At 44.7% G+C, this 27,112-nt stretch overlaps 3 protein-coding genes across 5 annotated transcripts in view; 2 read left to right on the forward strand and 1 right to left on the reverse strand.

The window, feature by feature from the left end:
- Positions 1 to 1,629: 1,629 nt before the first annotated feature.
- Positions 1,630 to 7,079, reverse strand: LOC133474276 (troponin C, skeletal muscle). Its single transcript, XM_061765810.1, has 7 exons — positions 6,935 to 7,079; positions 4,718 to 4,772; positions 4,499 to 4,642; positions 3,583 to 3,697; positions 2,504 to 2,640; positions 1,931 to 2,002; positions 1,630 to 1,852 (listed from the first exon to the last, which is right to left on the reverse strand). Exons 1-6 carry the CDS (start codon positions 6,935 to 6,937, stop codon positions 1,971 to 1,973), a joined length of 486 nt encoding a protein of 161 aa, XP_061621794.1. The 5' UTR covers positions 6,938 to 7,079; the 3' UTR covers positions 1,630 to 1,852; positions 1,931 to 1,970.
- Positions 7,080 to 13,291: 6,212 nt separating this feature from the next.
- si:rp71-17i16.5 (phosphatidylinositol 4,5-bisphosphate 3-kinase catalytic subunit gamma isoform) lies at positions 13,292 to 21,874 on the forward strand. Of its 3 annotated transcripts, XM_061765863.1 has the most exons (13): positions 13,292 to 13,582; positions 13,727 to 13,921; positions 14,709 to 15,913; positions 16,307 to 16,919; positions 17,046 to 17,111; positions 17,642 to 17,867; positions 18,061 to 18,155; positions 19,159 to 19,302; positions 19,489 to 19,579; positions 20,174 to 20,304; positions 20,433 to 20,544; positions 20,689 to 20,846; positions 21,253 to 21,874. In XM_061765863.1, exons 2-13 carry the CDS (start codon positions 13,751 to 13,753, stop codon positions 21,505 to 21,507), a joined length of 3,267 nt encoding a protein of 1,088 aa, XP_061621847.1. In that variant the 5' UTR covers positions 13,292 to 13,582; positions 13,727 to 13,750; the 3' UTR covers positions 21,508 to 21,874. The 3 variants fall into 3 exon arrangements, with proteins under 3 accessions (XP_061621847.1, XP_061621859.1, XP_061621851.1); XM_061765875.1 differs by lacking the exon at positions 20,689 to 20,846; XM_061765867.1 differs by lacking the exon at positions 13,292 to 13,582 and having other exon boundaries at positions 13,651 to 13,921.
- Positions 21,875 to 22,385: 511 nt separating this feature from the next.
- Positions 22,386 to 27,112, forward strand: part of lamb2l (laminin, beta 2-like) — a 44,055-nt gene continuing 39,328 nt past the window's right edge. Inside the window, exon 1 of the mRNA XM_061765839.1 lies at positions 22,386 to 22,518. The gene's annotated coding sequence lies outside the window, so the exon portion shown is untranslated. The remainder of the gene's footprint in view (positions 22,519 to 27,112) is intronic.

Here is a 27,112-nt window from a genome sequence, read left to right on the forward strand (position 1 = left end):
AGCATGGTGCCACAGGGCACCCAGAAGAATTCTGAAAAATCCCATGAAGGGTAGTAGTAGTAAAAGAAGAAGAAGAAATAGAGGAAGCTAGGTTAACTGTTAGCTTATCTGCATTGCAAAAGTTGCAAATGACACGCTTTCTAAACAGTCAACACGACCGGTTTCTCCTCGATTTGTGTCCGGCAACAGCACCGACTACAGGTCGCCTCCTAATTGCCGATCGTTCCCTTTCGTGTCCCGATCGCCCGAGTTCGTGGCGCGGCCGTACTCTGCGTTGACGCCGCCAGAGGATTTGCGAGCTTAAAAGCAGGTTCGACATTTGCGATTGTTGGCCCAACTGTGGAGTCATTCAGTGGAGGTTGTAAAAGGGGTTCTTTGCAAAATTAATATTTACAGTACAAATGTTTTGTAATTGTCATCATGTGTATACTTTGATCTTGTCAAGCGTTATTAACATGTCCACTCTGTTACCGTGAAATATCAATTGATATAATCACCTTTAAAACCCATTCACTGCCATTGACGGGTTTTGAAGTCAAATATCCATGTTAACTGGGAGGGCTGACAATAGAGGAGTTTTCATAAGAAATTTGAAACATTTGTTGAACACTTAACAGTCAGCTTGCTAACTGAATCATGTTGCGAAGTGACGCTGTGCTCATAAAACATTAGCCGAAAGTGTCCACGTCACCGTTGTCCACCCTGTCAGCGAGCTCGCATACTTTGCCGAATGCATGCACATTGTCTGCTGCAGTGAATTTATTAAAATAAAAGTGTAGTAGATTGATCATAGATTGATGCATTTTTACCAGTAAAACGTTGACTTCATAACAATGGTCACAAAGTTGAATGGAAAATCTCAACTTTTGGGGTCTGAAATGGGGAAGTTTCGAAGGCACCTTACAGGGAAATTGACAACCAAAATTCACAGTTCCCTTCAAAATTGGGACTGCTGATGAGAAAGGAAATCGCATACATGAATACATGAAAGCATATCATAGCCACCCGCTGATACGGTGAAAAAATGCCCCGTAGTGACTGAGAGCAGCATCGGAGCAGTCGGAGTCGATGACTGGTATCATTTTTATCATTTCCAAAAAAATTTTTACATTTACATGAATGCCTATTTGTTGATTTCTTTATTTTTGTTTTTGCGAGGAAGGTAAAACATTTGAAGTATTTAGTATAGGGGAAGCATCTACATCTACAGGAGCCCTGGAATATTTCTTTTCGTTAGAATGTATACTTTATTTTGTTATTGTTAAAAAATATATATATATATTGAAATAACCAGTTAGTAACAGAATACAAAAATAGGCGTCAAATAAGCAATTCACATATAGATATAACAATTGTATGTATTTCAATAAACAAATGGTTGATGAATTAATTATCTTGAAATTGATCATCGCAAAATGAATGGCTTTATTATTCGAATGAAGTATTGTTCCCAACCTTTTTAAAAATACATTGAACTTGTTTTTTTTCCAAATTGTAGCCTGGCCCGTCTGCTGTTTTGAAGAACTAAATGTGGCCCTTGAGCCCAAAAGTGCCGGTTGAGAGTGTTCGCCCAGGGGACGCGTGTTGTGCGATTGCCGTTAAGCACAATACGAACAACATTTCGCAACCGAGGAGTCAAAGTTGGCTTTATTTCAGAGGACAGCACAGGATAGGCTCGTTGTGGAGGAGGAGGAGGAGGAGTTCGGGGCTTTGCAGGGAATCCACGGTGTCGCGTGTCAGGAGGGTCAGCTGCCAACGAAGGGACAGCTGACGACCGGCCGGGGGAAAGTGTCCTCGTCTTAAAAGGCTTGGACGGATATTTTTAGACATTCTCGCCAGGCTTGAGGGCTTCCTATGAGACAAGCGTGGTTGAAGGCATTGAACCCCGAAACCAAATGTTGCCAATCAAAAACAAACAAAGTGAGCAAACTTTTAGGGGCTTCGGGAGGATCTCCAGGGAATTGTGGTCTTTACTGAACGTTCTCCATCATCTTCAAAAACTCTGGGGAGAAACAAAAAGCAGTTGGAGGCGGACCAACTCAAGCGTTCCCTCCTTCTATCGCGGTTCGCCTATTGCGGATGATCAAATAAACGCTTCCGAGCCGAAAACATTCAAACTGTAAAAGAAAAACAAAAAACACCACAAATGACAAGGAATGTACAGTAGCACGGTATGTTTTAAGAGTTGAAAAGGTGTTTCAGGTGTTTATAAGAGGTTAATAGGGGTCGTGGGAAGATAAGAGCCTGCTGAGGTTCATACAGCTTTAGAATATGCAATCAAAATCCAAAAGATATCGCTAGTTTGCGGGGTTGGTCCGGAATTTAACGAGGGATTAGTGTACCTCAAAGACGGCAAAATGACAAATGTGTCAACAAGCCTACAAACGGCAGACGTTTGCCCAATGGCAACGGACTATGGGCAAACTCCACCTTGGAAAATTGCTCATATCGCCAATATATATGGTATCGCACACTCCATCTATTTTCGCTGTATTGACTTTACCATCAAAATCAATCTTTCCGTCCTTGTTGTTGTCCGACTCGCCGAACATCTCATCGATGTCTTCCTCTGTGATGGCTTCTCCGGTCATGTGCAGAATGTCTCCAAACTCCTCTCGGTCGATGAACCCGTCTGCGTTCCTGAGGATGGAAACCGTCGCACAAGTCCGGACATCGCCGCGTGAAGGTCATTCGAAGGTTACCAGAAAGCGCCGCTTTGATTTTGAATGGTCTCTTCTCTTCATTTTGGGCTGCATGTTAGATTATTTTCCCAATCAGATTTCATCTTCTAGGTGCTTCCATGTCAATCTAATCTATGTCATTGAAACGATATTAGCAATGCGACCGCGGTAACATCAGCGTTTTTCTGTCCTCTGATTTGTTGGTTAGCGCGAGCAAAACGCGTCTGCGTCTGCAGCGATCCGGACACGTGAATACATTTAATCATCAGCCTCCCTGGTGAGTATGATGTATTTGATTGATGTGATTAGAAAGCTATTTGATAAAAATGGATCCCGAAGTGCTCCGGACGACGCACCGAACGTGGCAAAGTTGCGTACTGCTACATTTTGCATCGTGGCGATAGTTTCTACCATCGGGACGTGATGGCGGCTGGCCGTACCGCTCGGCTGAGTCACCTTCAATTAGACAAAGATGAAATCATGCAATATGATGGGGAAACAAATGTGCAGATGACAAGGATACATCGTATACAGTGAACGAGGCATCAAATGGATGTATTGATTTATCTTGTCTCATTTTATGGCAGAGCGCCAGTCTCTTTGTTTGACGTGCGCAGTTGGTCCTCTCGCAATGCAAAAGATAAAGCCAAGGGAGGGGGGCCAATTCTTGCGCCCACCAAGGAATGCACACTCCTACCTACTGTTGAACATTTGAAATATGGCGAAAACATTTTGTCTATCTAGTGACGGGTTTCCATTTTCGCAGTTCAGCAACGTTAGCGTTCGCACACGTACACGCGAGGGTTCGCCGCTGAGTCCATTTGACTTCTGTTGCTAACCAAAACAGCGGGCAGGGTAGTAGCGACGAATTCAATTGTGAGGAACGCGCTCGCTGTCGTACTTGTCGAAAATACGGAAGCATTCGGAAAGCTCCTCTTCGCTCTTCCCGGCCTGGTCCTCCTTCAACTGTTGCACCATCATGACCAAGAACTCCTCGAAGTCGATGGTACCGCTGCCTGGAAACGGGCGAGGGGAAGTTCACAGGTGAGTTGCGCGCCATCTCCAAACATTACAACGAATCGGAAGAACCTGGAATGCTCCATTTATTGCGAGCGCGATGCCGATTGGCGACACGCAGTGAAATAGTTCAAGGTTTTTAGTTTGGATCATTTTCATGGTGGCGGGACAAGCCGGAAGGAAAAGAAGAGGAAAAGCCCCAAATGGAATTTGGCAGCAAATGATTTTTGCTACAAAAATGCCTTTTGAAAAGTATTCGTGTTAAATGAAACTATCTTTCATTTTTTGAATTGAGCAACCGAAATCAATTCCAATTTATTGAGATGCACCTGACGTACTTGGCGTCCGATCGGATCGCTCTCGTGTCGTTCCGTGGAGATCAGCGTTTCACAAGCGTACTGTATTTCTCACACGCACAGCATTCCCCACAAATGTCCCAACGGGAGGACATTTGTACTGAAATAAGGATGCCGGCGGTGTCTCAATTTCCACTTTGATTTCCGGGCCCGTTCAGTTGAACTTTTATTAGCTTTTATTCTTTCCCAGTGTATGAACGCCCACAGTACATCGCTCGCATCGATGGATGACGAAAAATACCTGCTGCTCTTTGGGGCACATTTGCAATTCTTAGCATTAGCTTTAGACAGATAATAGTGCTCAGCTTTGTCGCCAGAGAGTATTCGTTTAACAATACGGTATACGTTATTTTTGCATCGCAATAGCTGACAGCTGTTTCCGTACCTGTCGGGGATCAAAAGGACTGTGTTGGGTTTGTCTGGAAAGCAATTTCAATTCCTCACCGTCCTCGTCCACTTCCTCAATGATGGCGTCCAGCTCCTCCCTCGACGGGTTTTGGCCCAGCATCCTCATCACGGTGCCCAGCTCCTTGGTGCTGATGTCGCCGCCGCCGTCGGTGTCGAACATGTCGAAGGCGGCCTTGAACTCTAGACGCACGCAAAATGGAAATCTTCGAAAAATGGTGTCGATACAGAGTCAACGATGCGCCTGGAAAGACCGACCTGCGATCATCTCCTCAGTGAGGAAGGAGCGGGCGTCGCTTTGAGCGTCGGTGGGCTTTGGGAGGCAAAGCGACAGAAAAACAGATTGACTGCAAGCGTAATAAGACGAACACAATTCTGCCGACGACTCTCGCCGCTGTGCACGTTCACTTTGTATACCGTATAGAGTAGGAGCATTTATTCATTTACGGTCGCTACTCACAGTCACGCTCTAGGAAATAGGGACGTGGATTTTGGGGGATTTTGATGCACGTTTAAAAATCAATAAGAAAATTCCAAAAACAAACGGACCAAAAACAAGTCACCATAGCAACAACTTAGCACTCCCTCAGCGGGGGTCTATAACAGCATAGGGCAGTTATGCAGACAATGTGTGCTAAGTCGAGCGGCCCGGAGGGGGCTAGATGCTTGAAGCTGCTCTCGTAACTGCTCTCATTGATTTATTAGGTGCATTTGAAGTCCGTTTTGGCGGAAACCCTTTTGGGGAGTCGTGCCGCTTATACGGCTACCGTGTTTGCATAGAGCCGTGGCCATGTTGCATTCTCAGAATGATCCGCATTTAAAATATAGCGAAGGAATATTCTTCGAGAGAAAAGTGTCATGAGATTTACATATCTCCAATTGTTTGAGAAATCTAATTCATTCAAGTTTTTGTGATGTTTATTTTAGTAGAAAGTGTTTTCGTGGTGCTCTGAGATATGCTGATTAAAATTCCATTGAATACGTGGTTTATTCTGACAACAATGCAGCAAAGTCTTCAGTATACGATTTGCAACGTTGGCATCTTTTGCCTCCATCATATCTCCCATATGCTGTCTCATACCCACTGAAATGCACATGATCAAATGTACGCTTCTCATTTGTATTTCCTACTGATCAGAGATATACAAAGCGGGCGACGCCGGCAATTGGGACACAATGTGTAAATTACTCAGCGCAAAATGTGGTCTATGAAGCGCACTAGTATCCAAATCAAATGAGAAAATTGGGACTTTCACACACGAGCTGCCCGCCTTCGCTCACTATTGCCAGTGGCAACAGTGCGACACAATGAACGCGCTGATTAACGACGGCGAGAAGAAGTAGCAGGTGGGCAAACTCAACTCCTGCCCACGCTAACTCCTGTTTTCCCACAGAGCAGATAGAAAACACGCCTGTGACTATTGTTGGTTGCTCGTCAAACAAAGTAACGCTTGTTTGAGGGTTTCAAATGATGCCGGTTTGTCTTAGCACTATGCTAGCATTAAGCTAGTGCTCCTATGTTAGGCTAATGACAATGGCAGAATAGCTGAATCTGAATACCGATCAGAATATTTCAGTGTGTGCCATTTGAATTACAACTGTGAACAGTTAACGCTTGAAAATGGAGTTCTTTTTTTTTTAACACGATTTTGCTACGGGTCGACGACAACGTGACGTTCCCGGGATTGTCCGAATCTGTAAATTAGCTGCGTCTTTGTTTAGGTTGCAGCGGTTAAAGGTTGTTAAAAAGGTCGCAACTTCCTCGCATCCTGAAGTTTTGGATTCTGATCAGAGATAAATCAAATCATCATGCCCATTTCAATCCAATCTGATCACTGTTCTGGTAATATTATTGGAACACTTGACATCAAGTGTTGTGCTAAGACAAAACACTTTCAAGCGTTTGCCCACGACTGGAAAGTTTTTACAAAACAAAAAAGCCATGTTTATTCAGAAGACAATGAACTGGTGGTGTGCGTTTGCGTTTCCTCTCGCTTTTGACGCATCGTCATCGCCACGCGTACGAATCCCTGAGGCTCAGCTATTTTCTTAAATTGAGACTCGAAGGAGGATTTGAGGGGGATTTTTGTCAAGGTGAACGTCCTAAATTAGGACACTCGGTCTGTCTCAATTTACCCGGCTGCGTACGTGGCGCTATCTTTAGTGCGGCTGGCCGAATCTAAATATCCATCATATCGGGTTGAGCTGCGATATAGATCACGAAGCAAAAGCAAATGAAAACCTGACAGTGCAAAGTTGCGGTAACGGAGCTTTGCTTTTCCGAAGCAGGTGTGCCATCATGGAATTATCCCCCCCCCTACACTTGAGGGTAAATCCAGGTATTCGCCTTCTGTGTGAGTCTGATGGCTCAGAAGGTTATCTCCATCTTCAGACATCTTTCCTGTAGCGTCTCCAGGCGAAAGCCAAAATCCTCAACCACAACAGCCAAAAAGTCCCAAGCTCTCCGTTTCTTACCATGGCGACCAGCTGTTGAGCACGACAAACTCCCCACTAGAATACTGACGACTGTCTTGAGAAAGGATGCCTCCGTGCTACACGCTCGGGATAGAAGAGTCGCTCTGTTCCCCTCGCTTCCATAAGTACCCTCGCATCCTGCCGATCTTTCCCCCAAAATGAGCGGGATTGGGCCAGAGGCAGCCAATCAAATTGGTGGGTGCCCGCTTACATTCTTTTGATAGACGTCCCCATGTGTCCAATCCAACGTCCCATATTTAGACAACAGATGATCATCTCTGTGACATTGATTAAAAAAAAAAAAAAAAAAAAGCAAAGCTGGTGCAAGCATCAGTCAACTGGAGGTTATTTTGGCGGGGGATCAACTGGCCACTTCACTGGCGATGGAACCCTGACATCACACTTGGATTAACGCCTCCCGCCCTACGTGCTCAGATTCTCGAAACCCTTCCCCTCCCTCGACCCGCTGGGCCATCTCCCCGACCGTCCTCCCGTCTTCCGCTTTGACCTCGCACTTGGTGACATCTGTAACTCAAGATGGAGCGCAAGTGGATCGCTGTTCATTGAGCAGCTGTACAACATCTCCGGCCATCTTGCCGTTTCGCCGCCTGCGCTTTCAACAAGTAGACAAATAGAACAGCAGGCATGCACCCTATAGTGAGCGTGTCAATCAATCACAAGGCTTAAAGTGTATGCTGCCTGCAGTGGGCCGTCCTATTGTCTACATCTGACTGCTGGGTTTTTCATTTTTTTGGGGGGGGGGGGGGGGGGGGAGGGAAATATGAAAAAAGTTTGACTTTTGAATGGCTTGTAATACTTGATTACTTGGATGTAATCAAGTATCCGGAGTGCCTGCCCACCCATCCAAAAAATCTTTAGTGCGTCTGTAATTGTGACTCGACTGTCATGCCGAAGCGCCGTCATTCAGAAACACCCACATCCACCACAGGTGGGACAAAAGCCAAAAGGTAAGCAGAGCTGCGTTGAGTCTTGTTGGATGCGCGGATGAGCTAACAGTAGGGGGCCTTCTATTCCAATTCTAATCTGTTTCGAACCCTCCCAACTCCCTTTGCGTGCCACCAACCCACAGACTTACAAGTTCCTTGTATAAGAGAACTGTTGTGACATCAAATCAGGGTTTCAATGTGTTCATGTGTAGCTGATCAATAAAGTTGGTTTTGCTCGAAATAACATTTTTTTTACAAAAAAAAAGGATGTCTTTATCATGCATATTTTGTGGATTTATTTGTCATACCAACACACATTTTCACATGATATGGCACAAAATACAATACACCTGAGTCCCAGATTAGCCTAAATCAATCCAGAGATTTGTCAAGTATGAATACAATACGAAAATGAAGATACAAAGGATAAAAATGTGTATCTACAGTTATGGGTGTGTGCAAGAATGCAATTGCAGTAAGGATGTGGCTGTAGCAGAATACAAACGCTCTAGGCTTGAATTGCTCGTGATATTTACATGGTCGAAAAGAATCAAGTGTTCATCGTGCAGGGATGAAAGGGAATGGGGCACTGCTTGAGTTGAAAAGAAGCTGGTGGTCCTGCACCGGATGCTCCGTAGCCTCCTGCCTGAGGGGAGAGGATAGACGAGAGGCTGTGCGATGCTGATGCTGATGCTGATGCTGATGCAGCGAGCCGATTTCTGCACCTCCTGGTGAATACGTCTGTGGCGGTGGGAACGTTTTGTTCCCCGCAATTTTCGGAGCAGCCTTCACCGTCGTTTGTAGTGCCACGGCTTATGCGGTGCATTGACTTTGATACACGTGTAGTTTTTGTGCCGAACACAATTCTGCCGACGACTCTTGCTCCTGTGCACGTTCACTTTGTATACCGTAGGAGCATTTATTCATTTACAGTTGCTACTCACAGTCACGCTCTAGGAAATAGGTACATAGATTTTGGATAATTTGATGATATTATTTTTGTATACTGCTCTCCCCTTTGCTGAAGTAAAACAGACAATTCCCAATTCACGGGAGAAATAGAGGCTTATTGTACAGTGGGTACGGAAAGTATTCAGACCCCCTTCAAATTTTCACTCTTTTTTTATATTGCAGCCATTTGCTAAAATCATTCGTTCTTTTTTTCCTCCTCATTAATGTACACAGCGCACCCCATATTGACAATACTGAATTGTTGACATGTTTGCATATTTATTAAAAAAGAAAAACTGAACTATCACACAGCCAGAAGTATTCGGGCCCTTTGCTCAGTATTGAGTAGAAGCGCTAATTGCGCTACTACAGCCACGAGTCTTTTGGGGGATGATGCAACAGGTTTTTCACACCACTGGATTTGGGGATCCTCTGCCATTCCTCCTTTCAGATCCTCTCCACTTCTGTCAGGTTGGATGGTGAACATTGGTGGGCAGCCATTTTCAGATCTTTCCGGAGATGCTCCATTGGGTTTAAGTCAGGGCTCCGGCTGGGCCGTTCAAGAACAGTCACGGAGTTGTTCCGAAGCCACTCCTTCGGTATTTTAGCTGTGCGCTTCGGGTCATTGTCTTGTCGGAAGGTGAACCTTCGGCCCAGTCTGAGGTCCTGAGGACTCTGGAGAAGGTTTTCGTCCAGGATATCCCTGTACTTGGCCGCGTTCATCTTTCCTTCGATTGCAACCGGTCTCCCTGTCCCTGCAGCTGATGCTGCCACCACCGTGCTTCACTGTTGGGACTGGATTGGACAGGTGATGAGCTGTGGCCAACAATTTCTATCTTGGTCTCATCAGCCCAATCTCAGAGAATCTTATTTCTCACCATCTTGGAGTCCTTCAGGTGTTTGTTTTTTGAGCAAACTCCAGGCAGGCTCGCACCGAGGAGAGGCTTCCTTCCGTCGGGCCGCTCCGCCATCAAGCCCCGACTGGCGGAGGGGCTGCGGTGATGCTTGACTTTCGACAACTTTCTCCCACATTCCCAAAACGCGGATGGTAGATTCAGTAGAGACTCTAAATTGTCCGTCCGTGTGAATTGTTGTTGGTCCATGCGGTATGTGCCCTGCGATTGGCTCGCAACCAATACAGGGTGTACCCCGCCTCTTGCCCAAAGTCAGCTGCAATAGGCTCCAGCACACCCGCACCCCTCGTGAGGATAAGCGGTACAGAGAATGGATGGATCGATGCACGGTTGGTTATGTGCTATAGTTTCAATCAAGGACACATCAGTTGATTTATTGTTCATGGACATTTCGTTCATATATTGCATGGAACTGCTTGACTTCATAAACATCTGAAGTCCATCCAAATATGGAAATTCAACAAATATAAATGTGTTTTTCAAGGTGAAATGGATGTTGAATGACCGAAATATTTCTGTTCAAATAACACAGTACAACTGGATGGAACAAGTTGACCGGTTCATTGAATACAAAACCGCTATGAAGACAAAATGTACCTGTCGAGCACCCTCCCTCGGAAGTGGCTTTTTTTTGCCCCTTGTTTCTCTCTCTTGATGACCAACTTGCATATCAAATACAGTCCCCTCCCCTCCAAAAGTATTGGAACAGCATGCTCAATTCCTTGGTTCTTGTTGTATACTGAGGACTTTACTGAGGCTTTCAGATCAAAAGATGAATGTGAGACAAAAGTTCCGAATTGCAGCATTTAGATCATGGTGTTAAACAACTCAGGGCACAGCACCTTTTGTTTCAAGCCACCCACTTTTCACTGGTATTGGAACAGACATTCTTAAAAGAACGGAAAAGTGAATGACATTTCATATTTGGTGGTGTAACCCTTCACTTGCGATAACTGCACCGCCTGTGCCTGCGACACATTGACTTGACCAGACTGTTGCGCTCCTCGTTTGAAATGCTTTTCCAGGCCTTTACTGCAGCCTCTTTCAGTTCTTGTTTGTTTCTGCTGGTTTCTCCCTTCAGTCTCCTCTTCAGGAGGTCAAATGCATGCTCTATTGGGTTAAGGTCCGGTGATTGATGTGGCCAGTCTCAGACCTCCCGCTTTCCCCCCCTGATGAAGTCCTTTGTTGTGTTGGCAACAATTAGTTTTTCTGTTAATGGCCTGACAAAATGGTTTTGTAGACTTGAGAATTCATTCATTCCTGTTGCTCACATCATCAATAAAGACGAGTGAGCCCGTTACAGAAGCATTTCGGACACAGCATAACTTTGGGATTGATTTGCAACCCTGTTACTTTAATAAGACGAGAGTAATACTAGAATGATTGAATTAGGATTCAAATAAAATGGAACTTTCAGTCTTGAATTGTAAAGCCATTTATTCAGCAATATTTTGGAAATATGGAAATATGTATTTGTAGCCGGGTCATGCCCAAATTATGGAAAAGATTTGTGCCTAAATTGGATGTACAGTGCTTGATACTTGGGCTAGGCTTTTTAGATGCTTTTTAAACGCCATGCGTCAATCGAGCTGGTTCGACAAACATCGCGTCTACGTCCACGTCCACGTCCCTCGGCAGCCGTACTTCTCTTCCCTCTTCAATGTGAAAAGAGCGCATCTTGTTTCATGACCCTCTCTCTGCAATGTGCATTTTGATCCACTCGCTCTCCTCTTTCCATCGGCCTTGAGTCTCATCTTGTCAGTCATCACCCCCGAGAACCTTCCGATGGGCCCTCCCCTCGCGGATTGGCTGAGTGACAGCAACAGCTGACTTGCAAGACTCTCCTCCTTCCTCTTCACGTCCTGCTGACAAGAAACTTGTTGTTAAAAAGTAATTGAGAACGTGAATGTTTCGCAGAGAAAAACAAATACGTGAAGTCAGACGTATATTTCATCACAATTTTGGAAATCTTTCACCTTCTCGTGAAACCTTCCACTTGTCCTTTCTATTCTTGGACATTGCCCCCTCCCCGTATTGGGCAGCAGCTGAGGCCTCTGCACAAACACTCTAAATAAGGTGGGAGGTATGCCTGCCGCGCCGTGCGCCTGTGAGTTCATCAGAGAGCTGTTTCCGAAGCCTGGTACGAGCACCCATTTGAATGTTTAAAACGTGAGACAAGGAAAGGAAAGAAACAATGACCAAGTGTGTTTTTACTGCTCTCGCGTAACGATGTCTTGTAGTGCACACACTGACCTGTGAGTGGCAACATAGTGCCACAGGGCTTTCAGACTAACAGATAATACAAAGAAGAAGAAGAAGAAGAAGAACCACAACTTGAATCCCAAAACACTTCAATATAATTTCAAACTCATTTTACAGCTTTCAATCGCTTACAAATGGTTTGATTTTGAAAAAGTCCCCTTCGAAGACCAGAACTTACGCTAATAACTTGGGCTAAAGTTAGTTCCTGGCATACAAAGATCTCAAGGTTGAGCTGTATCACTTTCATTGACTATTTTCCTAATAGCCAGGGCTTGGCCCCCATCTTGTGGCATTTTAGGGTCTTAAAATAAAGATCCCAAAATTACGGCCGGATTCCCCAAATAGCAGAAGTTTTCAGTGAATAGCTGAGGATAGGTTCTGCAGAAAAACAATGTGAATAGGCAAATTTGTGAAACGCGAACCACGACGAGGCAGGGATTCACCAAATCGCCAAATGTTGTGAGTTTTGGTAGTTTTTGGCTGTTATTTAATACTCTCCAAAAAAGAGGGTTCTGTTTAAAAATAATTCAAGATCTCTATACTTCAATCTCGATTAAGATCCATATTCCATTACCAGAAACAGATCTCAGTATGATGCAGGGGAGTTTTACACGACTGCCAACTAAAACCCCAGCAACTCTTGTATTGTCAAACAAATATCTATTTCAGAATCAGAATGAGAATCCTCTTTATTTGCCAAGTCTGTCCAAAAAACACACAAGGAATTTGTCTCCGGTAGTCGGAGCCGCTCGAGTACGACCACAGACGGTCGATTGGCAGAGAACGCTTCGGAGACAGAAAGACATTGACAACAAAAAAAAGACTAATATTGCAATAGTCCGGCGCAATGACCTTTGTGCGAAGGGCGCCGAGACTTCAAGGAGCCGATGCGGTTGAAAGTGCCGAGAAGTGCGATCATCTGGGACAGTGTCCATTGTGCAAATGTTGCAGATACTCCTCCGTCAGTGTGCAAATGGAGCAGATGCTACTCTGGCACGAGTGGCCAGTATATGCCAATAGCGCAGCGTGGCGAGACGACTACAGCGAGTGCACGAGTGACACATCATTGGCCCCACAGTGACAGTGTTTAGAAAAAAAAAGGACTTTTTTAATCCATCTCTTGTACTGGAGAATTGACATCACCAGATATATCATAAATTGAATCTGTGGCACCTGAGTTTGAATTTGAATTTCAGGCATAGTTAATTGTAGAAGTGGGCACCGCTTGGCTGAGCCTAATTACCGAACGATGCGCACCTCCACATGGGGATGCTAAAGAGCTCCTGATAGTTTGCTCTTCCTTTGCTCAGTTGAAGAAATCATGTTTGCGCACAGAGGAATGATCATATAGGAGCGAGAGGGAGAAAACCCATCCTGGCACAGGGAGAACATGCCAACTCCACACAGGAAGACCACGCTGATTCAACTCATAAACAGTTTGTGGACCAATTGGTCCAATATCAGCATGCAATGTTAGCACGGTGCAAAAAGGGAAATGCTGTCTATTCCTGTATTCCTTCTCTTCTACAGCATACTGTACATGAATGTGGAAGTGACAATGAAACAAAACAAAGGTACAGTCATTCTGACTTCACCTTTTAAAGCACCTGCCTCAAGATTGGAGTTGAATTCGACCCGTTTTAATCAACAGACGAGTCAAACGTCTGCAGGTCGCAATTGTGTTCTCATAAACGTTTGTGTTTTTGTCCTCAATTCAGTGTGCTGTTGGCCTAGCAATCTCAATGGATCTCGCACGGACGCAAAACTTTCCAGGGGACAGGTTGAAGCTCATCTGCCAGTTCGGGTCCGGCACGAGCCTCCCCAACAGGGACCGTACAGAAGGTGAGCGGGTGTCCGTGATCCTTCCCGCTCGGTGCACCGTCCACCGGTTGAGGATGTACGTCTCCGTGCAGGTACGTCTCCTAAACATCTGCTAATGTCACTATGTGGCTTTTAGAAGTAGTTCTGTTTTATAATTGCGTACAGACTGTATGCACGGGAGGTCGGACGCGACTCTTAGCTTTCAGTTTATTATCTATTGTGTTCATTTTCATGCTGCTTTTTCTGTTGTTTATGAGGTTTTTGGGTTAGGATCGTCTATCGAGTTTTAGCCGTTGCAGACATGTTCACTTAACTCATGTTTTAAGTCACATTTGAACGTTCTAAACAAGTCTGTTTCCAGTGGTAATATTAAAATGTTAAAACATCCTGAAACACACGATTCATTCTTTTTTTCGACATTCTTCATGTGTAAAAATGGCGACAATGACAGAGACATGACAAGACAAAGGTTCTTTACACCTGGGAGGCATGGCGCCCTAGTGGTTAGCAAGTCTGCCTCACAGGTCCTGGGTTTGAATATTTTGGGAATGGGGGCAAAAGTCAGAATACCGGGGCAAACTCACACAAGCGATGGGAAAACATGCAAACTCCATACAGGAAGGCCGCGGATGACATTTGAACCTCCGACCTTAAAAGGTGTTTTTTTTGTTTTCCTGAGGAGAAGGGTGCTGCTTTGTGTTAAGCGAATGGTACCACCTACTATCAATGAACTGAGCAATAGCAGATATGAAAGTGGCACGGCATCGATACGAGTCTCGGCTCGCAATAAATGAGCCATTTTGGATAAATTCATCGACGTATGACAAGCTTGCTACAAAGTCACCAATACAATGTTTAATGTGACTTACATACATTTAGGTGCAGAACCGCCATCCAGATCCATCTGCGATACTGGATCCCGAAAGGTACATTGTGCTTTATTCCAAGGGAGAAGACTGGTATGAGGCCTATGACAACTCTCAGATTCTCAGGACACTTGATATGGCGTGGTGGTATGACGACGTTGGCTTTCTGACAGCCCACGTTGTGCTGAAGGAGATGGCGGAGGTCCATTGTGAGTCGAAACAGAAAGTGCACCGGTTCCTGGCCTTCCTGATTGGACACGATCTGGAGAAAGAGGTGGCAGACAAACATTGCGAGCTCGCGTACACCCGCAGGAAACTAGCGTCTTCCAGAAGCCAAGAGCTAAGGAATCGGGATGACACTTTGTACACCACAGAACCTTGGGTAGCAAACACCCCAGTCCCAATTGACTTCAAGCCCTTGCTCAATAGAAAACTCCCCGTCACCCTTCATTACATGAACCAGATCAGTTTCAGTATAGAAGTCGATTTCAGTGCAACACCCGATATCCTTCTTAAAGTTTTTCAAAGGCTGATGACGCAAGAGAAGCATGAAATCTCTGACACCTTGGTGTTAAAAGTCACAGGAAGGGAAGAGTTTTTGTCTGGTGAATACCCTCTAAAAGATTTCCACTGGGTACGACAGTGCTTGAAAGACAATCAAGGTCTCCACTTGACTGTGATCCCCATCTCACAGCTTGTTAAGGAGACGGTCCACTTCGAGGACTTGCCCCTTGTTGATGCTTTCAGTGGCTCATTCCGTTCCCACGAAGAACTCTGCCTTGAAGGGAAGGCCGTGGAAGACATTTTCATGATATCCTTGTGGGACTGCAACAGAAAGTTGCGTGTCAAACTTCTCGGCATTGATATTCCGACGTTCCCTAGCAAATCCCCTCGATCCGTCTATGTGGAAGCAGCTATAATTTATGGTAATACAGTTCTCTCATCAGTGACTTCATCCCCCAGACTCTTCACAGATGAAGTGCTGTGGAACGAGTGGCTGGACTTCGACCTGATCATTAAGGATCTACCGCGTGGAGCCAAGCTGGGCTTCACCATTAATGCCAGCAGTAGCGACACGTCCTCGGGGACTGAGGACTCAACGATGTCCCCAAATAAAGATTTAAAGTCGCCCGCGTCTTCAGTCTCCAAAACAGTAGACCCGCAGAAAGGGAAGGCAAAGGTGCTCTACTTTGTCAATCTTCTCCTGATTAATTACAGGTGAGAAGCATTTGCCAACTATCACCGATGGCTTGGTTACTTTTATATTTGTTGGCTTTTTAGCAGACCACCAGAAACATTTTGGAAGAAATGTGTTCATTGGTCTCATTGGTATACTGTAGGTCAGTCGTTCAAAAAACAACAACTGCAATGCAGACACTATTAATATACTGTATCCATACAGTGAGTTATTCACGGGAAATAGGGCCCTGCCACGAATAGCGAAAAATAGTATAATAATAATTGATGTTTTTATTCATAGGTTAAACTGTCTATCTACCCAATGATCCTAAAACACTTAAAGGTCCCATGCCATCCAAATCCAATTGTTTTCTACTGTTTTATGCATAAGCTATCTTTTTTTGACTTCCTTTGTTCCTTTGGTTCTTTGAGGTCGGTCCTCAGTCAGGGATACTTCGCATTGCATATGTGGTTCCACCATGACCAGGAGGATGAGGTCATCACTTGCCAAGCTGATAGACTTTCCTGTGCTACTAATCCAGATATATCCAATTCCATGGCTATCACCTTCCTTCTTGACCATTACACCTTCCCCGTGGTTCTGCCAAGGAGCTTCAGCTCCACAGAAAATTCTGATAGTTCCAACACTGGCATCTCCCAAATCAAATCTTCTCCTACCTCTGTACCCAACACTGACCGCTACAAACAGGTCCAAGACAAAGGGGATGAGCCTGAGACCTCAGTAGCTGTACCTGAGGGCATCTGTCCAAACAAGGCTCCCCTAAATAGAGTCCGGGAAAAAAGTGTTTGCTGCGGTCCTGACCTACCGCAGTTCCTTCGTACTGTGGATTGGACGAACAGCAGAGTTGTTGAAGATATCCACTGGTCGGTGGCAAGCTGGGACCTGACAGAGCTGGACGTGACCGTGGCCCTGGAGTTGTTGAGCATGGACTTTGCTGACGAGATGGTCAGGAGATTAGCGGTGCAGAGACTCGAGAGCCTCTCCAACGATGACGTTCTGAAGTATTTACTCCAGTTGGTGCAGGTTGGTGTATTTGTATACTTAGTATGTCAGATCAATCTCGCAAACACGACACTTACCCAACCTTCTTTGGAATCTTTCGAGATAGAGATGTCCACAAATGTATGGCGATATTTTTGATTTCTGTAGACCATCAAAGTGGAACCTTACAATGACAGTTTCCTCGCTCGGTACCTCATCCAGAGAGCCCTGAGGGTGAGTAACGCAATTGGCTCATATTTTGTGTTTCTAATAGATACAGATGTGGACACAATTGTTGGTATTGTTTCACAAATTGAAAAAAAAGAAATGACAAAAGCAATAATTGATTCAAAAAATTCGGAACATAAAAATAAGGGTGACCATAATAATGTAATATTTGTTGCACAACCCTGCTGCCATTGCCTGCTTCTGAGCACGTGCTTGCTCTGTGACACTCCTCCTATAGTTGTTGAAAGTTGTTCTATCAGGGTTCTTCAGAATAGGTCCATTTTTTTTGGGGCCATTATCCTTTCAGGGGGGCCTAACCCTAACCCTGTTAAAACCGAGCTTTCTGACATTGGGCAGATTTTTTGGGTCGCCCGAATACAAGCCACCCCGTGCTGGCTGCAGCAAATTAGCCCAAAACGGGTTTTGTTCTGACTGTCCTGGTGGCCAATCTACTTGTTTAAAATATGATGTTATTAAAATGGACTTTGCAGTTCCATGTGACTCGCTCATAAAACTGAATGAATATCCCACTGCAGAGCAAGCGGATCGGCCACTTCTTCTTCTGGTACGTGCGCGGCGAGGTAACAGCCAGCCCATATTTCCGGCAGCGTATGGCGGTAGTTCTGGAGGCCTACTTGCTGGGCTGCGGTCAGGCCATGCTGGACGGCTTCGTTCAACAGGTGCAGGCTGCGGACGCTCTTCGGGAGGTCGCGGTCACGATTAAGAAGGTCTACTCTGACAAAAGGGACCTCGCTCCATCAGGTGGGGAGTTAGAATGATTAGCCTCTGAAGTCACGTGAAAAAAAACACCTGCTGATAGAACATTTGAAATGCTCCACTTTCCAACGTGCTAGCTTTGACTCAAGAACCGATGCATTGTGATGCATTAAGCCTAAAGTGTCAGTGCACATGAGATACTTCTCAAATTTGATTGATGACTGATGATTGATTCCAGCTTCACTAAGGCTTCAGGAAATTCTTAAGGACTGCCCGCTGCCCAATGAATTCCTGCTGCCTTTGGACCCCCGTGTCAAAGTAGGACAGATTCTGGTAAGATACTTGCATGTTTGCAAATTAGCACTGACACTTAAGAAGCCATGGTGAGTCATGAGTGTCATTGAGTCGATACAAGTCTAATGTAAATTGGAGCCTCATAGCAAGCTCCGAAGCCGCCAAGGTCCGGAAACAGTAACACCCCCCATAGTCATTCGTGGTTCATATAAGTACAGTACATTAGAGGTATAATTATCCATCCATTCATTTTCCGTACCGCATGTCCTCACTAGACACCTATTCCAGCTATCTTCAGGCGAGAGGCGGGGTACACCCTGAATTGGTCGCCAGCCAATCGCAGGGCACATAGAAACAAACAACTATTCGCACTCACATTCACACCTACGGTCAATTTAGATTCTTTAATCGACCTACCACACATATTTTTGGGAGGAAACCGGAAAAAACCCACAGAGGCACGGGGACAACATGCAAGATGTGCTAACCAGTCATCTACCGTGCCGCCACACACACACACACACACACACACACACACAGTTTATTGTGCTTAAAGCACTACGCAGAGAGAGAGAGAGAGAGAGAGCACATGTGCCTCCCAGTTCCGAGGACCGGGGTTCAATCCCCGGCCTCGCCTTTGTGGAGTTTGCATGTTCTCCCCGTGCCTGCGTGGCTTTTCCCCTGGTACTCCGCTTTCCTCCCACATCCCAAAAAGGTAGGTGGACTGAAGACTGTAAATTGCCCATAGGTGTGAATGGTTGTTTGTTTGTACGTGCCCCGCGATTGGATGGCGAGCAGTTCAGAGTGTACCCCGCCGCTCGCCCCGAAGATAGCCGGGATAGGCTCCAGCACCCCCGCGACTCTGGTCCGCAAAATGGATGGATGGATAATTATACCTCGAATGTACTGTATTTAGACCCTACTTAATGGTCTGCGCTTTATCTGTCGTTTAGCAATGTTTTTTATTTGGAAGTGTCTGGGTACTCGGGGTATTTTGACAGCTCCTAATAAAACAATTCTCTTCGTTTGTCTTTAAATGCAGCTGGAGAAATGCAAGGTGATGGCCTCAAAGAAGAAACCTCTGTGGTTGGAGTTCTCGCCCATGGCGTCCCCCGCCTCTGCTTCACCTGTTGGTATCATCTTCAAACAGGGAGATGACCTCAGACAGGACATGCTGGTGATTCAGGTGACGTACAGTGGTCGAAATTAAAAAGAAAAAAAAAAAAAAAAAAACAACCTTTTGACTTCAAATTGGAGCCGATACTGCCGGCTCAATTTGCCTCAGTTGCAAATGAGTACACCACTGTTTGAGTTTGTGTCTATGCCACGCAAAGCATTTATTTCCCCTCTGGATAAATCTGTCTTTCTTCAGACTTTGGCGGTGATGGACTCCATCTGGCAAGAGCAATCTCTGCACCTAAACCTCGTCCCATACGGCTGTATCTCCACAGGACACAACATAGGTGATCGTAGTCAACAACTTAAGAATCAGGCATGTCCGAAGTCCGGTCCGCATTAGTTTTTCTTCTAAAAATGTAATATGGCCAGTATTAAAAGGGACGCATTTGTGGGAAATGTCCTTGTTATTATTTGGATACAAAGAGTTGGCCACTCGTAAAGTGTGAAATGAAACAGCCACACCCGCCCGCCGGCCGAGAGGATCCCGGGTGTTAGCTTATGAGCTAGCTGTTGCCTAGCGTCTCTCGTGCTAGCGAGGAAACGGATTCAGCGGGATATTTCAGCCACCGGAGGCTTTAAGCGGATACATTCTTCCTCATGTCCTTTCCTTTGCGTCTTTTTGACGTAATATTTGACATCATTTGTTTTCCTAAATATGGATTTTTAAATATATTCAAAATATAAAGGCAGTGTATAACATATACATATGAATGAAATATAAATAGGATCTATATTCAAATCAATTTTTATTTTGCTGGTAAAATGACTGGAAACTCAAAGTGTTGGACTTGCGACTTGACTCGGGACTTGAGGGCAAAAGACTCGAGACTTACTTGTGACTCGCAAAGCAATGACTCGGTCCCGCCTCCGATTATCAGGCATGATCGAGATTGTTCGGGACGCAGCGACCATCGCTGCAGTCCAAAGGAGCCGCGGAGGAACACGTGGACTCTTCAGAAATGACGCACTCTTTGATTGGCTCAAATCCAAGTGCTCTCTTCAGGAAATTGTAAGTCATTTATTAAAACATCTCCGGCTCTCCCATATTCGTCAAAATGCCACACGGATTTCGGGCAGATTATTCTTTCCACAAGTGTATGCGTAAGTCATACAACATATGACTTTTCTGTCGTACAGCACTTCAGGACCGTGGAGCGCTTTGTAAAGTCCTGCGCCGGCTATTGCGCGGCCACTTATGTGCTCGGCGTCGGGGATCGTCACAATGACAACATTATGATCACAGATGGAGGTATGATGTGCATGATAACGCCGTATATCGGCTGGCCTGTTGGTTTTTCGCGTTTCAAGTACGGGTAATAGCAAATTGAAGGTTAGCCTTTGATGTGAGGAATCTTTGGACGATCTCAACCAAAAGCGCCTTTGCGCCATTTAGGCAATTTGTTCCACATCGACTTTGGCCACATCCTGGGCAACAGGAAGCACTTCCTCGGAGTGAGCAGGGAGCGCGTGCCATTTGTCCTGACGCCCGACTTCCTGTACGTCATGGGAAGGGTCAAAGGTGGCGATAGCCTCTACTTTCAATGTTTCCGGGTAAGGACACTGTTTTGCATCCGAGATCTTGCGGGCCGACGACTTGTTTACACGTCGTATCGCATGACCGCAAAACAGCTTCACAGGCGGATGAACCGGATTTTTCAAACGGAACCTCTCTTTCAGACTCTGATGGTCGGTAAAATACTTTTGTTCGGTATCTCTTTGCGGCCCCGTACCGAATGGCCCCTGGACCGGTTGGGGACCACCGCTCTGAATTGACTTGATTACTTTTGTCAATGTGGGTTTACAATTACAGTATATGTCAACCCTTGCTGAAATCAAGGAATCCTATGCTGCCACGCAAACAGTAATTCAAGTCAAACGTAATTTGAACATTGTGTGATGAACGACTGGTCCAAATGTCGATGGCAACTCATGTGATCATTGTTTATTTCATGAACAGAACGTGTGCACTCAGGCGTATCTCGCTCTTCGCGCACACTCTCGCCTGCTGGTCACCCTCTTCTCCCTCATGCTCCATTCGGGCATGCCGGAGCTGAGCGCCGCAGGGGACATGCGCTACCTGCGGGAGGCGCTGCAAGAGGACAAGAGTGAGGCGGAGGCCGAGGCCCATTTCCTCCAGCAGATTGAGAAGTGTGAGCAACTGGGCTGGACCGTGCAGGCCAACTGGTGGATCCACCGGATGGCACACAGATAAAAGGTGAAGCACGGGTGTCAAAACACCCAATGACCATTTGGGAGACTTTAACGTTCCCTAGAACTCAGCAAAATGTCCAAACTCGGGTATAGTTAACCTTCCCCAGTGTTATTCACTGCTGATCTTGTGAGTGTTAAAACAACGCAAAGAAAATAGAGCGTTGTGTGCACTGGAGATGTCCTGGGTTGGACTTTGTATCTTCTCCTCATGGGGCTTATTTCCAGGTACTCCATCCATAACATCCATGTTCTTTCTATTCAACCAAGATGCTAAAATCACATGTCAAACCTAAGGCCCCGGGGCCAGATCTGGCCCACTACATGACTTTATATGCCCCACTAAAACAAATAAAAGAGAGTTTACTTCATGTTTTCTGGCTAAATTGATTTGGGGTGTTTTTTGATTTTGGCAGCAAAGCTGTCCCGAAATTGCAATTTTTCTTCACTTTCAACAGATATCGTGAGCATTTTGAAACAATAAATGAAACAACGGTTGTACACGGCACTTTTGGAAAATCCTAATGGCGTGCAAATACGCATAATTTTCCACAAATTATTTTGATACGGTCACCATAAAGTACATTTATATGATAATGGCCCTCTGAGGGAAATACGCATTGAATTGATTTGTTTCTTTTTTTCAACTCCTCTCACAAAGCAAAAAGTCATTTGAAATGTTTTTTTTTTTTTTTTGCCAAGATCTCTGGCTGCTTGTATATAATGCATATACAGTGTGGGGCTTCCCTTCCCTCTCAGCCAAACATTTCCGAAACAGGGAAATGTATGTGAGTAATCTTTACCTGAAGCAGTGGGCGGGGCCTCGTCGCACTGGGTGGGGTCCGGCACTTGCAAGAGGGGGCAACCTGCGTCTCTCTCCTCGCGGACGGCACAGGACTGCTTGCTCCCCGCCGGCGTCGGGCACCACCCCCGGCCCCCACCTCCGCCGCAACCCGCCGGAGCACCCGGGACACCGAACTCGCGTGGGAGCGGACGAGACAGGAGGCAGAGACCGGTAAGTGCTCAAATGAGCGCTTCAGCACAAAATTCGCACATTTTCAACTTCCATACTTTGCAGTGCTGAGCATGATTAAGGGGGACTTCATATCTCCGGTTGTACGCCGAACATATTTGATATTTATGCCGCAAAACCGAACGTGGTCATGTTTTTTTTTTTTTTAACAGCTTTATGTATGTATGTATGTATGCATGTGTGTGTTGACGTCCCGTACGTTGTTGTTGTTGTTGTTGTCGTCGTCGTACTGGGCTAATTTATCCGCTGTTAGCTTACTTGGCGCGGTTGCAACGGCTCGAAATGTTATATGAAAAATACAGTAAAAGTGTTTGGATAACATTAATTCAGTTAGTTTAATGTTGGCACTCGAGAGGTTAAAAAACTAAGTATGTTCATTCATTGGAGGAAAAAAACCCCCAAAACGTCCGGTCATATTATTAGGTACACCTGTCGTGGTTAATTACCTTTTTTTTTTTTTGCAAGTTCATGTGTCGTACGTGTTGCATCCTCTTGAACAAAATGTATTGTACATTATGTATTATTCGAAATACATTTGTCCTTATTCATTTATTTTGGAAGTACAAACTCTAATGAGGGCAAGACAGCGATGAGCGGTTCGCACATCTGCCTCGCAGTTCCAAGGCTTGGGGTTCAATCTTTTCCCGGGTCGTCCCGTGTGGAGTTTGCATGTTCTCCCAGGTGGGAATATGAATGGGAATAACTGTCGATATGCGCAGTGCAATTGACTGGTGACCAGCCCAAAGTGATTGGCTCCAGCTCACCCTTGACCCTGAAGTCAAGCGCGTTAGAAAACGGATGGACACTCGAACGAGATCCAGTGCAACGCAAGAGCTTTTGCAAAGATAATATTGCTGACTTGTGATTGACACTGTCAGGGAGGTATTCATTTCATGTTATTATAATTATTGTGATTGTAGTTTGCATTCTTGGGGGATGCGCGTCATACCGAGACCTGTCCCTTGAATTTAGGAACAAAAATGAGAGGGCCCATAAAACACCTCTCATGTCCTATGATGCAGTCCATTCATTAACCAATCAAGGGCAAGTGTGAGGTGGGAGAGTGAGATTTCCCAAGATTTATGTGAGCAGAATAGCTGCTTGGTGGCTGCAAGGGAGGGTTTTTTTTTTGGACACACATTCCTGCCAGATTACTAGCGGCACAGATTAATGGATAGAAGGGCTCAGATTTTCTCCTTGAACTGAAAAGAATGAGTCGAATACACACTAGTGCATTTCTTATACTTGTTGTTGCAAGATGTCATTTAATATCTTCCCCTAAATTCAACCCATACATTTTCTCAGGTTTTCTGCAAACGGTACATTGATATCATCGAAAAAATATTCATGAAGTCCAAAAAATAGTCCAAGTCCAAGAAAAAAGTCATGTTTTGGAAATGTTCTTTAATGAAGATCTATTTGTATTTTTTACAGCGTGAGGGTCAAACTTCTCACACAAATGTAAACAGTCTGAGACCAGCAACTGAAATGTATTTCATATAAATGCTTTTCCTCGTAATATTCTGACTGTATTTTCTTAAAATGTGTGATTTGTTTTTCTTTTATTACGACTTTAACTTTAAATTGTCTTTTTCTCATAATATTTTGACCAATTTTTGGAAAATGGGGACTTTTTTTTGGAATGTTTGGACTTTATTCTCAAAATCCCATGCCTTTATTCTCCTTGTATTCTCTTTTTTTTTTTTTTTTACCTTTTCCGTGTGTCCATAATGCTCCCTTTGTGTGTGTGAGTGTGTATTTGAAGGTGCATGTTCCCAGCGGCCTTGGAGGCTTAGTCCAGCTTTAATCAGCTCAAGGACCTGGCCCTGCACCCTGCTGCTGAGATCAACTCTAACCTGCAGGGTTAAGAGGATCCACGAGTAGCTCACAACTTCAAATTGGCGAGTAGGAGAGAGCGATTTGTGACTTATTTGTACTTGAATCTAGACAACACAGGTGTCATTTGGTTTCCAACTTTTAGTTTGTTGTGTAAAGGCAAGTGGTGTCATAACCTGTCTCGTCAAATGTAGTTTTCAAAAAAACATTTCTGTAAGGAAAAAAATAGTCGGGATTACATTGTCCCGATCATAATGCGTTTATTAACTCTACAATCAAGTTTTGTAACCTCTTTAATTGTCATACAAGTGTAAAAATGAGTTAATATTGTACGTTAAAAGAATTGAATGAGTTATGTAGGCTTGGTGTGTCTATTTTTAAAACAAATTTAACATCAAGGTTCACTCAAGTGTAAAAAAAGGACTCCTGTCCATTGTGTGTAATGATTTGTTGCTGAAGCAAGTGAGGCAACATGGAGCGCAGTACTTGGGGGCAACCAGCAGAGGCGCTGTTGACTCTGTTTCCGAAGTAGAACAACGTGGGGTCGGGGAATTGAAGCTGCATCCACACTATGTCGAGTCCTCCGGGCAACTGTGTGTGTGTGTGTGTGTGCGCGTGCAGGCTGAGACGCTCATAATCATACCTCCCGATGTAAATCAGCGTCACTGATGACAGTTTTGAGTCTGTCTGCTCTTGCATTTTTGTCTCCTTTCATCCTGTCTGCAAATTGTGTATCCAGACAACTGACAGCTTTATGAGTGCAAACTAATTACAGTGTCTGCGTTATTCTCAGGAACCTGAACATAGATATACTTGATTTGTTTATGTTATGTCTCTAACATTTCAATTCGCTCATTTATTGATTTGTTAGATTTTTACGAAGGCGTTTTTTAAAAGGTGTCTGTGTGGGGATCTAATGACATACAGTACACTGAAGTAGAACCACCGGACAAACTGAGATCTTGCTAACATTATAAAATACTGCAAATGTAACAAATGTATTTAGTGGGAAAAAATACAGTATTATTTGTCTGACTTGTCGTGTAAAATAGGCGACTTAGTGTACAAATTACCTTCCGGTAACATGACTAACGCGTAAGAGTTTACCGAGGTTAGTATTAGGTTTTCCACGATCAGGATTTTTGGAGTTTAAAAAAACGATAACTGATCACCGATCCGATCACAAGATGGAGGAACGTGTCTATTTTAATGACCTGTTCATTTACTGTATATACTTGTGTACTTAATTGCTCAAAAAATAATATTTATAATAAATAATATATCTTTGTTCCTCTATTTATGCCAGTGAGGCATAGTGGCCGCTTTTCTATTAGACGGCAGGAAGTATCCACTTTTTGTGGCATTTTTGTTTGTTGGTGTGCCGTGAGATTTTTCAATTGTAAAATATGCTCCTCGGCTCCATAAAGGTTGGAAATCACTGCTCTCGTCACATGGTGTATTCGAATCAGTCAGGTCGAACCAACATTACATGACAGAAATAACTTACTGTAATGAAATGACTTGAGCATGATTCGACAGAACGGCAACATGTTTACATCCAACCGTTCGTGCTAGCAGTAGCTTGCTAGGCTACATAACATTGAATTGCCCGCTTGTGAGCCGTATCGTATGAAAGGTACGTGAACATACCTCAAGCAAGACTTCAACCAACGTCCTCTCCTGGCCTGACCACCAACACACGTTTTCCCCCATTTTGTCCTTATAATACCGTCGGCTCGCTCCGCTCTTGTTATCGTCGCCACGGTAACGAGGGTATCCGGTCTCCTTTGAGTTGACAAGATACAGCCCAATGATGGTAAAAAAAAAAACGGGATGCGGTGGTATCGGAATACGAGACATGTGAAAGAGCAAATTTGTCTTATAGTTTGATCCGGGCGTTACGTCTTGTCTGTCCCACACCGCCGACATGTGTTTATTTTTATTATTATTATTTTTTTAATAACTTCATTGGCCGTCAGATATTTACAGTACTTGGTCAAAAGACACGGGACAAGGCTAAACATAAACTAGCTTTTGGATTCAAATTCTACTGTGCACGCGGCGACGCGGAGTAAATGTCTTTTGCGGAGCCCATCAATGACGTCATTGATCGGATCGGTGAATTATGACATTAAAGGCGATCGGCATAAAATGCTAAATATCGGCCGATACCGGTCAGCCCGATAAAATCGGTGTCAACTCCAGTTAGTACGTCTCTCCCCGTGGTCGGTGGTGGCGTTCTTCTTTTGTTGCTGTTAAGTTGTTTGTCGTTCATTTTGGTCAAATTCTTCTTCATTTGTTTCTGGCAGGCCACACGCAGCTGTTAACTTGATTACTCGAGTACCTTTTGGGGAAATAAAATTCCCATTATGGTGACGGAAATCTGTAACACGCTGTCCATACGTAGCCCGGCAGGAGATTAGATTTGATTCGATTCTGCAGAGTGACAGTGCGGTCGTGCGTCTCTTCGTATCAAAGAGAGAATTGCATAGAGCTCGTATCTCGACAGTATTAGGAGATTTCCTCCTACATCAGTGAGGATTGACTGATCAATCTGGAAGAATGGGATGAGATTGTTGGAGGAAAGTTTGCCTTTCCCAGCAAGACTCAGTATAGCAACTCTCTGTTTTGCCTTACTAGACTTTTCTAACAAGAGTAAAGTGTTCAATATGTACTTTTGGAGGATATACAGTAGATGTGGACACCTTAAAAAGCATTGACGAAACTGACATCAGCCCTT

The sequence above is a fragment of the Phyllopteryx taeniolatus genome, chromosome 1 (genome assembly GCF_024500385.1).
Source record: "Phyllopteryx taeniolatus isolate TA_2022b chromosome 1, UOR_Ptae_1.2, whole genome shotgun sequence".
Lineage (NCBI taxonomy): Eukaryota > Metazoa > Chordata > Actinopteri > Syngnathiformes > Syngnathidae > Phyllopteryx > Phyllopteryx taeniolatus.

Bases quoted from the DNA above. Each gene is read 5' to 3' on its own strand.
- si:rp71-17i16.5 (XM_061765863.1), top strand. From the start codon at position 13,751: ATGGATCTCGCACGGACGCAAAACTTTCCAGGGGACAGGTTGAAGCTC. The intron at 13,922-14,708 runs GTACGTCTCCTA...ACATACATTTAG, and splicing joins GGATGTACGTCTCCGTGCAG to GTGCAGAACCGCCATCCAGA. The intron at 15,914-16,306 runs GTGAGAAGCATT...TGGTTCTTTGAG, and splicing joins CTTCTCCTGATTAATTACAG to GTCGGTCCTCAGTCAGGGAT.
- LOC133474276 (XM_061765810.1), bottom strand. The intron at 2,641-3,582 runs GTACGACAGCGA...TTCCATCCTCAG, and splicing joins TGCTTCCGTATTTTCGACAA to GAACGCAGACGGGTTCATCG. The intron at 2,003-2,503 runs GTAAAGTCAATA...GTTTCTCCCCAG, and splicing joins CGGAAAGATTGATTTTGATG to AGTTTTTGAAGATGATGGAG.